Source organism: Corythoichthys intestinalis, chromosome 18, assembly GCF_030265065.1.
Source record: "Corythoichthys intestinalis isolate RoL2023-P3 chromosome 18, ASM3026506v1, whole genome shotgun sequence".
In the NCBI taxonomy this organism is placed as follows: domain Eukaryota; kingdom Metazoa; phylum Chordata; class Actinopteri; order Syngnathiformes; family Syngnathidae; genus Corythoichthys; species Corythoichthys intestinalis.
This window is the reverse complement of record NC_080412.1, coordinates 35,674,599-35,688,431: the sequence shown is the minus strand read 5'-3', so window position 1 is coordinate 35,688,431 and position 13,833 is coordinate 35,674,599. Positions and strand designations below refer to the sequence as shown.

General features: G+C 38.1%; 1 protein-coding gene across 7 annotated transcripts in view; it reads left to right on the top strand.

Annotated features, from left to right (window-relative positions):
- Nucleotides 1-13,833, top strand: part of LOC130906104 (disks large homolog 4) — a 163,394-nt gene that overhangs the window by 76,176 nt on the left and 73,385 nt on the right. For all 7 annotated transcript variants that reach the window (XM_057820043.1, XM_057820045.1, XM_057820047.1 and 4 more), the window contains exon 2: nucleotides 10,662-10,823. In XM_057820043.1, the coding sequence (XP_057676026.1) occupies nucleotides 10,662-10,823 (162 nt within the window). The remainder of the gene's footprint in view (nucleotides 1-10,661; nucleotides 10,824-13,833) is intronic.

The window sequence follows — 13,833 nt, the reverse complement described above, 5'->3', positions numbered from 1 at the left end:
ATAAAAAAATAAAATGAAGAAAAAGATAACCCTGACAATTTTCGATTTTCATTCTGTGCGCCGAATGAGCAATATTTCATTATTGCACACATGGCCGAGTCTGACGCACCCACGTCATTTCACGCACACACGTCAAGGCTTATGTGTGTGCGTGTATGCGCATATAAACTTTGAAAATAAAACTAAACGGGGATTATTAAACGTCTGTTATTTGTGTCCTGTTTTTGGAAATCAAAATATGATCACCCTGTAATGACAAACAGATAGCATATGTAATTTGTTTTGATTCTTCTGCGCGAGCGGGTCACTTGAACGGGTTAAATGGACAAAGGCAGTCTGAACGGGCACGCCAAAAAAACAGATATGACAAAAAATAGGATTTGTGGATTAAGACCTGTAGTATGAACGTAGCCTTATACTACGGTGTGACTTATGTTTTTTTTTCCTCTTCATTGTGCATTTATGGGCTAGTGCGACTTATACTCAGGTGCGACTTATAGTCCGAAAAATACGGTAATTACTCTTAAAATGAACTAACTGAGTTGCTAACTCAATTTTTGGGAGAAGTAATTTGTAAATGTAACTAATTGTTTTTTTAAAGTAAAATTAACAACACTGGTTACTACCCACCTCTAAAAATTTAACATTCGTTAATAGTTTAACAGTTCTAATTCATTGACAATTAGCACTCAAGCTCTGATATCATGATGTAAATGAATAAAACTAATATGCAGGCTGCCCCCCCCCCCCCCCCCCAAAAAAAAAATTGTAGCTGATAACATGATTTTCACACTTGAACTCCATTTTCATACTTCCAGTAGCAGTTTAGAATGATACATTTTTGGGGGACACCCTGTAGAAATTGAACACGCAGCATAAAATACTCAAGGTAATGCTTAAATAAGGGAAATCTTAGTTCTTTTCACACTTGCGGTCTGATAGTTCTTGGACAAATTACTCCGCCGAGAGGGCAAGGTTGAATTTCCTCGCTTCGCTTAATGCGCCGTCATCTAAAAGCTCAAATTTGCGCCTTGAATTACAAACTGAGATGACTGAAGATAACATTTGGCATTTGCTCAACATGAAGCTAGCTCATGGAACCGTAAAAGCAACAAATTATCCATCCACTTGGCGATGGATTATTATCTCAGTACATGCAAATGCTGGCCGTGAAGACTCCCTACATTGACCTTTACAACAGATTATTTTAAAAGCACTGGTTTCTCACTCTTGTGATTTACTGATTCAATTAAGATCAGTAGACCTAAATATATATTATTGCTGTGATAATTAAGGGTCTGGTGATGATATTCTAATTGTTGCAAACTGTAATTAACTCACTGCTTGCATGAACAGAAACCATGGGAATCCCTTTCTGCCTATGAGGTCCAATTATAGTAATAATTAACCCCCCCCCCCCCCCATCACTCGTATTGATATGCTCGATTAATGTGTGTCAATGTACAGTGTAGGGCTGTCGCAAACGATTATTTTTTTCCCGATTAGTCTGCAGACTTTTTAACGATTAGTCGACTCGTCTAATAATTTTTTACTACCGTAAATTCCCGAATATAAGGCGCACCCGTGTATAACGCGCATCCCCAAATTTACTTGTAAAATCTATGGAAAATTATTGTACCCGTGTATAACGCGCACCCTAATTTTAGCACCAATAAATAGAAGAATACAAGAAAACAGAGCTCGTGTACAGATACAGAAATGTCATTTTACTGACTGGTGAAACACAGCACATGCATAGCACATTGGTAGTTTAAGACATTACCGTAAACTAACAATATGTACGGTAATATGATCTGACAACGTCTTCAACTTACCAGAATCCAGGAGAAAACAACAGATGTGACTTTTCTTTTAAAGGATGGTGTATAAGTTGCTCGTTTCATCATGATGAATAAATGTTTCTTCCATGGATTGATACGGTAAAATAAAAGTGGTGATTTAGGTCGGAAATCAGAAGAGCGCATCGCTGTTGACTAGTATGTAACAATAGGAACTATTGTTATTTGGATTTGAGTTTCCCGAGGGACAGATATAGTTGACGGACGCAGAAAGTCTGTGTTGTGTTGCGTTTGTTACGCCCGAGTTGCGGAGCTGCAATCAACGTTGACGCAAATGAGTTCAAGAAACTAAATTCTGTGCTTTATGAAGAGTGAAAAATGCAGAATTTAACACAGATGAAATCATTCGACCAATCAGAGTGAAGTATTACCGTGTAGTGAGTTATAACAGAATTCACCGGCAGAAATTATGTTGGCACGTTCCCGGGGGGAGGTATTTTGTTGAGGGAACAGCCGGAAAGATATATTCCGCGGGTTGCATGTGAGGCAGACATTGCTACAGTATTTTGTTGCAGCCTAAATGTCAATAAAGCAACGTGGATTAGCTCCGTTGTTTGATATTCCGCCTCTGACTCCTTCCCTAGCTCGCCACGACCGAAACAAAATGGTGACGTCACGTACCGTAATGGTCGACAACGGATCGCCGCATACGTTTCTTCGTCACAACATGGCCGTGTCAATAAAAAAAAAAAATCTGTCTTTATATATGTATAATATATTTTTGTCTCCATCCCTGTACCCGTTTATAATGCGCACCATGATTTTACAAGTTGATTTTGGGGGGGAAAAAAGTGCGCGTTATATTCGGGAATTTACGGTATTTTTTAAAAAAATTTTATTTTTTATTTTTTTACTAAGCTTGCAATTAAATTTATGATGACGATTATTAATTCAGAAAAACATTTTGGAACACTTATATTCTTTACAAAAGTATAAATAAATACATAAATAATAATAAATCACAAATGAATAATGAGGTCAAATGCTGATGGCATTCAAATGAATGGCGGATTCAGAAACCGATTCAGAACCCTGTGACTGCACTTTCCAACAGGATTCAAAACAATTCTTACTTTCTTTTTTGTGAGTGAGAACCAGCAGAGTAGATAAATAAATGTTACGTATCGCTGGACTGAAATGTGTGGGAAAAAAACATAATGATGCACATTGATATGACGCTACGGCGGAGTATTTGGGCTAATAAATAAACATTTGAAAGATAAATTTAAAAAAAGGACCACGAGATTCAAGTCGTACTATTGTTACGGGAAAGAAAAGTCTGATTATTACATAGGGGTAATGTAGCTGTGAGCCACTACGCACATTACATATATGTACCTTAGCTGAGAGCTACGATGAAGCATTAGCATCAATGCTTCTATTGATTATAATTTGATGAAGATGAAGCAAAATAGTAAGGGTTTCCTTATTTGTTAAACCGATTCTAAAACACAAAACGCTTTAAATATTGTTGATTTTAACGGAGGTGGCAACGCGCTATGTAAAGTAAGTAGCTGCTTATTTAGCTACATTAGCCCGACATTAGCTCCTAATACTCGTCATACGACACACATAAAGGCAATTTCAATTAAAAAAAAAAAAAAATCGTTATATGGACTTCCGATCCGCCAGCTTGTTGTCTCCTGTCGTCTTCCAAAATTATACCTGGGTGACAGTGCTTCAGGTGTTCATTCATGGCTGACGTGCTGCCGTGGTACGCAAACTCGGCACTGCAGAGACTGCACACGACAGTGAACACTCTCCTTTGTTTGTGAAAATAAATTCATGCTTTGGCCACTCTGGTGTACGTAACACCATTTACCAACTTTTTGCCGCTTTCCCAGCTATATAATATATATATATTAAGGCTGTCAAATTTATTGTGTTAACGGGCGGTAATTGTTTTAATTAATCACGTTAAAATATTTGACGCAATTAACGCATGCACGGAGTGACCCGTTCATGCGCTGCCTCATACAGTTTACAATGACGCCGTTTTAGCATATTGAGACTGAAAAGGCAGAGAAATGCGAGTGAACACAGGCGTTCATTGGACCGCGCCTTTTATTGGCATAAGCTCTTGGCATGGTATTGTATTGTGGCGAATGACGTGGGGAAGAACGAAAGGAGACTATCTTTTTCTTGACACGCTGAATTGAACACAACGCAGAACATACTGTATACCATTTGCAGCCACTACTAACAGTTATGGTTGCCCACCTCACATCATGCATTTGGGCGGAGCAGGAGACGAACATTTTCTTAATATGCTTAATTGAACACAACGCGAACATATTGTATGCTATTTGCAGCCACTACTGACAGTCATGGTTGCCCAACTTCCTATCATACATTTGGGCAGAGCAGGAGACGATCTTTTTCTTAACATGCTTAATTGAACACAACGCGGAACATATTGTATACCATCTGCAGCCACAACTGACAGTCATGGTGTCCCAACTTCCCATCATGCATTTGGGCAGAAAAGTTAAGTCACTACAGTATCCTTTAGTGAAAGCACAACAAATATAATATTCCTATCTCTCAAAAAAATAATGTTAACAAAAAGAAAAGTGCTCAATGCAAAGAGAACTTGCATTCCCTATCAAAATAGCTATGCAAAATAAACATAAAACTTACTAAGACTTTGCCTTGGCTTGATTTCTTAAGTAATTTAAAACTCGCCAGTGACACCTTGTGGTGTATTTCAATCACTATCTTACATAGTTTAAGACACTGTGGAAGAACGGCTGTGATGTCACCGCTCGGCGAGGTCAACAATGGCGAGCTACTAGTTTATTTTTTTGATTGAAAATTTGACAAATTTTATTAAAACGAAAATATTAAGAGGGGTTTTAATATAAAATTAGTAAATTCCTATAACTTGCACTAACATTTATCTTTTTAAGAACTACAAGTCTTTCTATCCGTAAATCCCTTTAACAGAAAGAATGTTAATAATGTCAATGCCATCTTGTGGATTTATTGTTATAATAAACAAATACAGTAGTTATGTACAGGATGTTGAATGTTTATCTCCATCTTGTGTCTTATCTTTCCATTCCAACAATATTTTACAGTAAAATATGGCATATATTAGAGATGTTTCGAATTGCGATTAATTACGATTAATTAATTCTGAAGCTGTGATTAACTTGATTAGAAATTTTAAGCGTTTGACAGCCCTAATAAATATATAAATATATACCGTAATTTTCGGACTATAAGGCGCACCTGACTATAAGCCGCCACCCACCAAATTTGACACGAAAACGGCATTTGTTCATAGATAAGCCGTACTGGACTATAAGCCGCAGCTGTCCTCACTGTATTATGGGACATTTACACCAAAAGATATTAAACGGTAAAACACTATTTGACAGCAGCATCATAATACCAAATGAACCACCATGAAGCTTTGAACTATTTGGCTGAAAAGCTCAATTGCTTCAAGAAACTTCATTTGGCCATCACTGCTCCCTGGGGGGAGACAGTCAACCTCCAGCTGTCAACACTGTTGTTGTCAAACAGGCCTCATAGCATACATTGCGGCACTACAGATGTAAATAGCTATCAAAATGTATGTTCTGTGCTAATTATTTCTTCAGTTACTGTTCCAGTTGTTTCATTAATTGCTAGTTATGGTATTTGGTAACACTTTATTTGACAGTGGCGCCATAGGACAATCATAATTATGGCATGACACTGTCATGAGCATTAATGAATGCTTATAACAGATGTCATTTAGTGTTGCCCGGCAAATTATCTCACTTTTGAATGGATGTAAAGGATCCGAGTTGGACATAAATGAAGTTAGTGACATAAATTCCCAGATAACACTGAATAACATCTGTCATAAGCATTGAGTAATGCCCATGATAGTCTCATGTCATAATTGTGACGGTTTTATGACAGTCTAATGACGCCGCTGTCAAAATAAGTGTTACCTATTAACCCAAATAAATCAACAAACAAGCCGCACTGGACTATAAGCCGCAGGATGCAAAATGAGGGAAATAAGTAGCGGCTTATGGGATGTTGTGCTCGTCGACGCATTTACGTCATCGACTACAGTGCATAAGTGAAAGATAATAACAGGCTGTTAAAATTGCATTCACAAGTCCTACTTTAAGATTCCACTATGATTGAGAGTTTAATATACTCATTTAATATCTTAGTCTTCACAAATCAAAAGAAATAAAACGACTATTTAAGACGGTAGTAAATGGACATTTTAAATGTTATTTGTTTGTCAATGGTGCAGGAAGCAGAGAATCAATACTAAGCCAACCTCAAGCGCCTGCCTAAGGTATATTGAACAGTGAATCTGAGCCTCAACTGCCACATCCCCCACTAGTGGGACAGAAGGCGACATGGCAGCGTGATGGTTGGTCATGCAGGAAAGGAGCAGGCAACAAAACACCTCAGGCGATTTCTTGTTGAGTTGTTAAACTGCTTTGTTTGTATTTTTAATCAATCAAATCTGTTTAATGTTGTTAGGAAGGTAATTTTCCCAGCAAGAAAAGAATTTTCAAAAACAAAATGTCAAGTTAATAAAAAAAAAAAATAATAATAATAATAATAATAACCTGCCTTGAATTACAGCACCAACAACAACAAATAATTTTCTTTCCGATTGCTGTTCTGTTGTTTTTTGCTTCAATTTGTCAATTGTCATTTCTAAGCATCCCCCGCCCTTCCCTCCTTCCCTTACTTGCTGCCTCAGTGAAATGCGATCCAGGACCAATGCTGGCACCCCCCAACTGTGGCACTGCAATCTCTGTTCTGCTCTGGTTGCTAGGCAGCCTGACTAGTCTGAGACTGGCCACGGTCATGTAGCTCCCTCTCCGTCTGCCTCCAAAAAAAGAAGAGAGTAGGCTAGCCATCAAATGAGATTTTGATGGTGTCTTCCAATTTTTCCAGAACCGTACACATCATTCATTTAGAGTGCATTGAGCAAATTGTGTGCATAAGGCGAGCTGTGTTTCCAAACATAAATGCCAACCAAGAGGACAACCGTGGCGGCTCTCCACTGTGACAGTGCCCACCTTTTGACATGCATGTGATGGAAAATGCTGCGTGCTGATTTTCTGTTTTCGCACCTCCGATGAAAACTACCGTGTGTGGTGAACGTGGTGGGCTGCTGGATAGTTGCCCGTGTGTGGGCTGACAGTAGGGGGTAGTGGGGGTAAGGTTACGGGGAAGAACATGCATGATCTGTATTAGTCATGGCGCTGCATGCTCCATATGATTGTGGAGGACGGCCGCCTCAACAGCTGAAATGACTTCACTTTGTATTTGGAGACACACATGCAATAGTTGTTTCAACAATTCTATATTAACAAAATCCAGTACTTCTCAAATAGTGGGGCACGCCCCCACAGGGGGACACAGAGCGATGCCAGGGGTGGCGCGTGTGACCTCGGGAAACATGCTTTTTTTTTTTTTTGCCGTACTAGAATAAAGTGTACTTGCACATCCACTCAGTGGGTGGCAGTGGCGCTCTCATTCTCAAAGTGCGCGCAGTATTTTTGAAGTAAGCAAGAGCACACGGAAGAGACTCATGAAGAGCTGGAGAGCTGTGCGCCGTTTTCGAAAGCGGCTTTCCGACCGGACTCACGCAGCGACCCACTGTCTTCTCCGGTTCTCACGTGTCCGCCCGAGAAGTGCCATTTTCGGCTTGGGATCGTCACGACGACCGCCCTCACCTACGGTTCTCCCTCGGCCGCCGAGAAGACGTTTTTATCGGGCCGTTTGCCTTTTGGCTTTGACATTTAATACAGTGGTAGACGTAAAAGACCACTGTTTACTGTCTCTAAAAATGATTATAGCGGACAGCCGGAAGCCAAATCAATTAAGACGCCACTTAAAGACATTAGACCCCAATCTCATTGATAAGCCGCTTGGTTGTTTTTCAGCGAAAACGTGCCGAATATTGCCAACAATCGTCCCGCTTTGTCAGTGTTATATCAGTAAACCAGTGAGCACTGTTAGCATGCTCAGTGCAATATAACCTCACATCATTGCAAACTGGAGGTGATACTGGGAGCAGCGAAAATAAAAACTCCTTCTTTCCAAAAACACTTTTTTTTCTTCTTCTATTCAGTTTTGTTTATTGTCTATTCATATTGTCCTCATGAGTTAATGTTTCTAATCAAATGTTTCTAATCAATTTGAATTCGTTATTATTTACTGATTTTATTTTTCAGTATCAAATGGTCAAAAATGTACCTTGAGTGTATTTTTACAGTTTGGATGTGACTTTTTTTTTTTTTTTTAAATTCAGGCAAATTGATGCGAGTTAAGTCTTTTCTGTTACAAACGAAACAATGTTAATAAAGTTATACTTTATAAGTCGATCTGGTATTTTCGCTAATAGAAAAAAAAGGATACGATGTGAGGCAGAGGCGTACTTATAATAGTAATATTATAGACAAATGATACTATTTACAGTGGCGGCAGAGATTGGGCGCGAAACATTTACGTCTTCCTTGGGGGGGGGGGGGGGGGGCGCGTAACAGAAAATAATTGAGAAGCACTGACAAAATCTAATCACTTATCCTGGATAATAGCGCTCGGACTCTTATCCTAAATCCATAATTTGCTATCATACTAGTGGTAGGGACTAGGACAGGGGTCAGCAACCCACGGCTCTAGAGCCTGAAGGAGATAGTACCTTTTCTCGTAGGCACCGTCTAACTGTTTGTATTACTCTAACACACTTAATATAATCAATCAGGGAATAGTATCGTTTCTCATAATTACTGTTTGACTGTATTACTCTAACACACCTAATATAAAATAGCACTTATACCATAGTTTAAGGAAAACAAGCAGAATATAGGGCATAAGAGACAACGCCTTCTTATTACGGAAGCTCAGCGCGTGCGTCAACTGACTGAGCAAGATTGACGCACCAACTCTCGCAATCAGTTCTCCCGGACAGTCCAGAACAAATGGCGGACGCTCTGCCCAATACAAAGAACGACCGATATCCAACTGATAACACGACTGACAAGATTCCAAGAGCCCCTTTGACGTTAAGGTGGCAAAATCCACAACCCTCGTTGCCCGGACAACAGTAACTCCCGAATCCTCCTGTTCAATCCACAAACAGACAATAATCCTAAACACACCCTTCCCCCTGCCCACAGCCTGCCCCGGGAGAGCCTTCAAAAGACTGAATTTTAATTAATAGTGGTCATTTTTTTTATCGGGAACCTTTTGTTGACTTCTGATATGGTGACCTTGGAAGGAGTTTGCCTCCTCGCCTCAGTTTGTGTCTGTTTTGCCTTTCTGTTTGATCGTTGTCGACCCAAATAAATTCTTCTTTAGAATAATTTCTTTTCTCAAAATCTCTCGATACATGGCCCCATTCATTCTTTCCTTTACACAGATCAGTTGTCCTGGTCCCATTGCAGAAAAACAGCCCCAAAGCATGATGTTTCCACCCCCATGCTTCACAGTGGATATGGTGTTCTTCGGATGCAATTCAGTATTCTTTCTCCTCCAAACACGAGAACCTGTGTTTCTACCAAAAGGTTCTATTTTGGTTTCATCTGACCATAACACATTCTCAGAGTCCTCTTCTGGATCATCCAAATGGCGAACCGCAGACGGGATTGGACGTGTACTTTCTTCAGCTGAGGTATACGTCTGGCAGTGCAGGATTTGAGTCCCTGGCGGCGCATTGTGTCACTTATAGTAGCCTTTGTTACTGTGGTCCCAGCTCTCTGTAGGTCATTCACTCGGTCCTCCCGTGTGGTTCTGGGATTTTTGCTCACCGTTCTTGTTATCATTTTGACGCCACGGGGTGAGGAGGGAGTTGAAAGTCCATGTTGCCCAACGACAGCCCCAAAATATCACTGCTCTTGAGGAGATATGCATGGAGGAATGGGCCAGTATACCAGCCACAGTGTGTGAAAAGCTTGTGAAGAGTTACAGAAAATGTTTGGCCTCCATTATTGCCAACAAAGGGTACACAACAAAGTATTGAGATGAACTTTTGGTATTGACCAAATACTTATTTTCCACCATGATTTGGAAATAAATTCTTTAAAAATCAAACAATGTGATTTTCTTTTTTTTTTTTTTCCCCCACATTCTGTCTCTCATGGTTGAGGTTTACTCATGTTGACAATTACAGGCCTCTCTAATATTTTCAAGTGGGAGAACTTGCACAATTAGTGGTTGACTAAATACTTACTTGCCCCACTGTATGTCTCCAAACTAAAATGCTTGGGATTTGTTATGTGAACAATTATCCTTATTAAAGAATCCAGTGAGGCATCACAATAAATTATCCATGATATGTTAAGCCCATGCCAGTATATATCGGTATCAGTTTGATATCGGTATTAGATTTTTGTAGTTGGACAATATCGGGATATCTGTTATCAGATAAAAAGTCATTATTGGACAACTCTTGAAAAAACTCAATCTTCTTTTTTTTATTTATTATTTCTATTTTTTGTCATATTTTACAAAAAATAAAAAAGGAGGGAAGGGGGATAATCTCTTAAGAAAAAAAAATAACGCCAAAATATTTTGTTCTTTTTTTTAATTGAAAAAAAAAAAAAAGGAAGATGAGATGTGCATTAATTTTCTTTTTTAGAAAACTACGTATTCCGATCTTCATTGTCCTTGATGACCACGTATGATTATCATGTATCAGTACTTATGACAGCAATAGACGTTCAACGTTTTAACTGAGAGGGCCTGGCACAGATGGATTGGACTTCTACCACTGTCAATGACAGCCAATGAGTTAACCAACGGACACTTTTATGCTTGTATCTGCAGAAGTACAGGTACCAGGATGAGGAGACGCCCCCCTTGGAGCACAGTCCAGCACATCTGGCTCCTGGGAAAAGTGCCGAAATGCTACACATGAGCGACAAGAACCTCGCCGCCATGGAGGCCATACATGGCTACACGCCACATACGCATATCTCTCCTGTCAAGGTGAGGACATCGCACACCATCTTATAGTTGTTGTTGATCAATAGCTAACACTATTACAACAGCTCGTTTCACTGAACAGTCAGCACTTGTGGACTGTGGATTATGCAGCATAGACATAACCAGTTCATGACATGAGCACCAACATTTTCCAGCACAGTTCATGCAGTTACCTCAGGCATTTTCATCGATCCTATTTAAATATTTCATATTTTCACAATGATGTTGGCCATTCATCTTATTGTAAGATGACATATAATGCAGTATGAATGTATTAGCACAGATTGACTTTACGGCAGTGATTCTTAACCTGGGTTCGGTGAGTCAGTTTAAGGGGTTTAGTGAAGGTTAAGACACGCAAGGCCCTATTTTTTATTTTATTTTTATTTATTTTTAAGTTTACTAAATTTATGAAAAGTGGCGTTTAGACCAGGTTTGGGACTGGTTAGTCTTCAATTTACAGGCTTTATTCCAATTCTTTCATCTGCTGATGGGAGGAGAAAACTAGTTTGCTCAGTGGAAGGCTGACTCTCACTTGGTATGAGGGACTACAACAGACCTACGGGTAACATGCAATGTGCTTACATATATAAAAAAAATAATAATAATAAAAAATAAAATAAAAAAAACATCTGCAACCTTTGCGTCACATTTTACGCAATGAAAATAGTATGTGAGGCAGGTGACACTTTACAACAAGGGTCCCTTAATTAACATTAGTTAATGCATTTTTAGACAATAACTCATGTTTAAGTAACATGGCAATAATTCATTTAATCCCTTATCTAACATTTATTAATATATTAATTAACATGAGTTAATGCATATGTTAATGCATTAGTTAATACATTAGTTAATGCATCACCAGACAATAACTAATAGTTTAGTGAAATTAAAAAAATATATACAGTATAGGGTTTGGGTTAGGGTTTGTTAACTTAAGCATTTATAGTTTCTTAGTAAAAGGGACACATGTGCTACACTATACAATAAGAGTCCAAAAAGCATTCAATAATGGTTAATAAAGGTTGGGGGTGGGGGGTGGGGTGTGGGGTGGTGGGGGGGGGGGGGCTAAGCATTTAGAATTTCTTTAAGGGACACATGTGCTACACTTTACAATAAGGGTCCAAAAAGAATTCAGTAATGGTTAATAAAGGTTAAGAGGGGGGAACTTAAGCATTTATAATTTCTTAGTTAAGGGATACGTGTGCTACACTTTACAATAAGGGTCCAAAAAACGTTCAGTAATGGTTAATTAAGGTTAAGTAATACTTATGAGGTACGTTCACGTGAAATAATACCATACTTAAGGTTAGGTTATAATATATAATATGTACAGTATAATACATAACATTAATTCACATATACATTAGTGCATTAATAGTTATTAATGTATACTGGAACTAGTAAGGGATTATGTTATTTTAAAATGAGAAACATTGCTCTGTGACTCCTTGGGTGCTGCTAACCTAACCTTAAGTGTGGTATTACTTCATGTGAACGTACCTCATAAGTATATTCTAGCCTTAATTAACCATTACTGAATGTTTTTTGGACCCTTATTGTAAAGTGTAGCACATGTGTCCCTTAACAAAGAAATTACAAATGTTAAGTTAACAAACCCTAACCCTATATAGGCCTGTATGTTTTTTAAATTTTACCAAACCATTAGTTAATGTCTGGTTATGCATTATCTAATGCATTAAATAATGCATTAACTCATGTTAAATAATATATTAATAAATGTTGGATAAGCAATTATATTAACTATTGTAATGTTACTTAAACATTACTTATTGTCTAAAAGTGCATTAACTAATGTTAATTCAGTTCTTATTGTAAAGTGTTACCGTAAGGCAAGGATATGATAGAATGAGAATGTCGACATGAAAACAAAAGTAGAAACTGTGAGAAATGAATCGTTTAATTTCATTTTCCAATGTGAAAAGCAAATCAAAAGGCAACATTTTTTGTTGTAAATTCACAATGTTGGATTTGTGAGAAGATTAATGTTTTTTTGTTTATTTTTCAACATAATTGTGTACAAATTTGGCAATAATTTTGTGCAGGGTTTTTCAATAAATTTGAGATGACATTTGAGATATAACATGAAAGAAACTGCGCGGTCAAGGTTAAAGCAACCAAGCAGGTTTAATGTTAAACAATATAAGATATATTCCTCCAAAATTGAATGAAAAATTATAAGATATGCGCATTGGGCCAGTCTTGCTTCAGTTGTCTGATGATGCTGCAGGCATAAAGATAAAAACATACATTCTGGCCTGTTTAAAAACATGCTAAATGAGAAGAAATTTGAATGGAAATTCACTTAGGTTTTACTTGGTAGCTTGGATGTATTATAGATTTTGAATTTAAGGGGATTTTTTTTTTTTTTCTAATTCCAAAGGGTTCGGTTAATGCACGTGTGAAACTCTTGGGGTTCGCTACCTCTAGCAAGGTTAAGAACCACTGCTTTACAGTGTTAAAATCTCATAAAAGACGCAACCCAATGCGTAGTTTCACTTTACACCAGGATGAGTAAGTGTTTATGGCTATTTGATATGGCAGCTTAACAACATTATAATCGAAGTGCAAGTCAACATGAGATGGAGTCAGGAAATACTAGATTCATTTATTCTAATAGTTTGCAAGCTGGAAGGCTGTAAAAGCTGTAACAACAAACACTTTATAGCTGATCGTTTTGTGCCTGTGAACATACTAACTAGTAATTGGTTACGTACTATTTCACTGGCAGTATTGTATTCAGTGCTTATTAATCACTGATACACCTTTTTAAAGACAGTGGAGATAAAGATCTGTGCAAAATCATGTTTCGAATTACTTCTGGCACAACTGAAACAACAAATTTGATGCTGTGATTTTTGAACAGCACATCACTGTATGATTTTACAATATTCTTCTCCGATTTTGAAAGTGGAGAGACCGCGAGAATGAAAAGTGGCATTTGGTATGTGGCAAAACGGCTTTTGGCATGTGGCATTTTTTTTTTTTT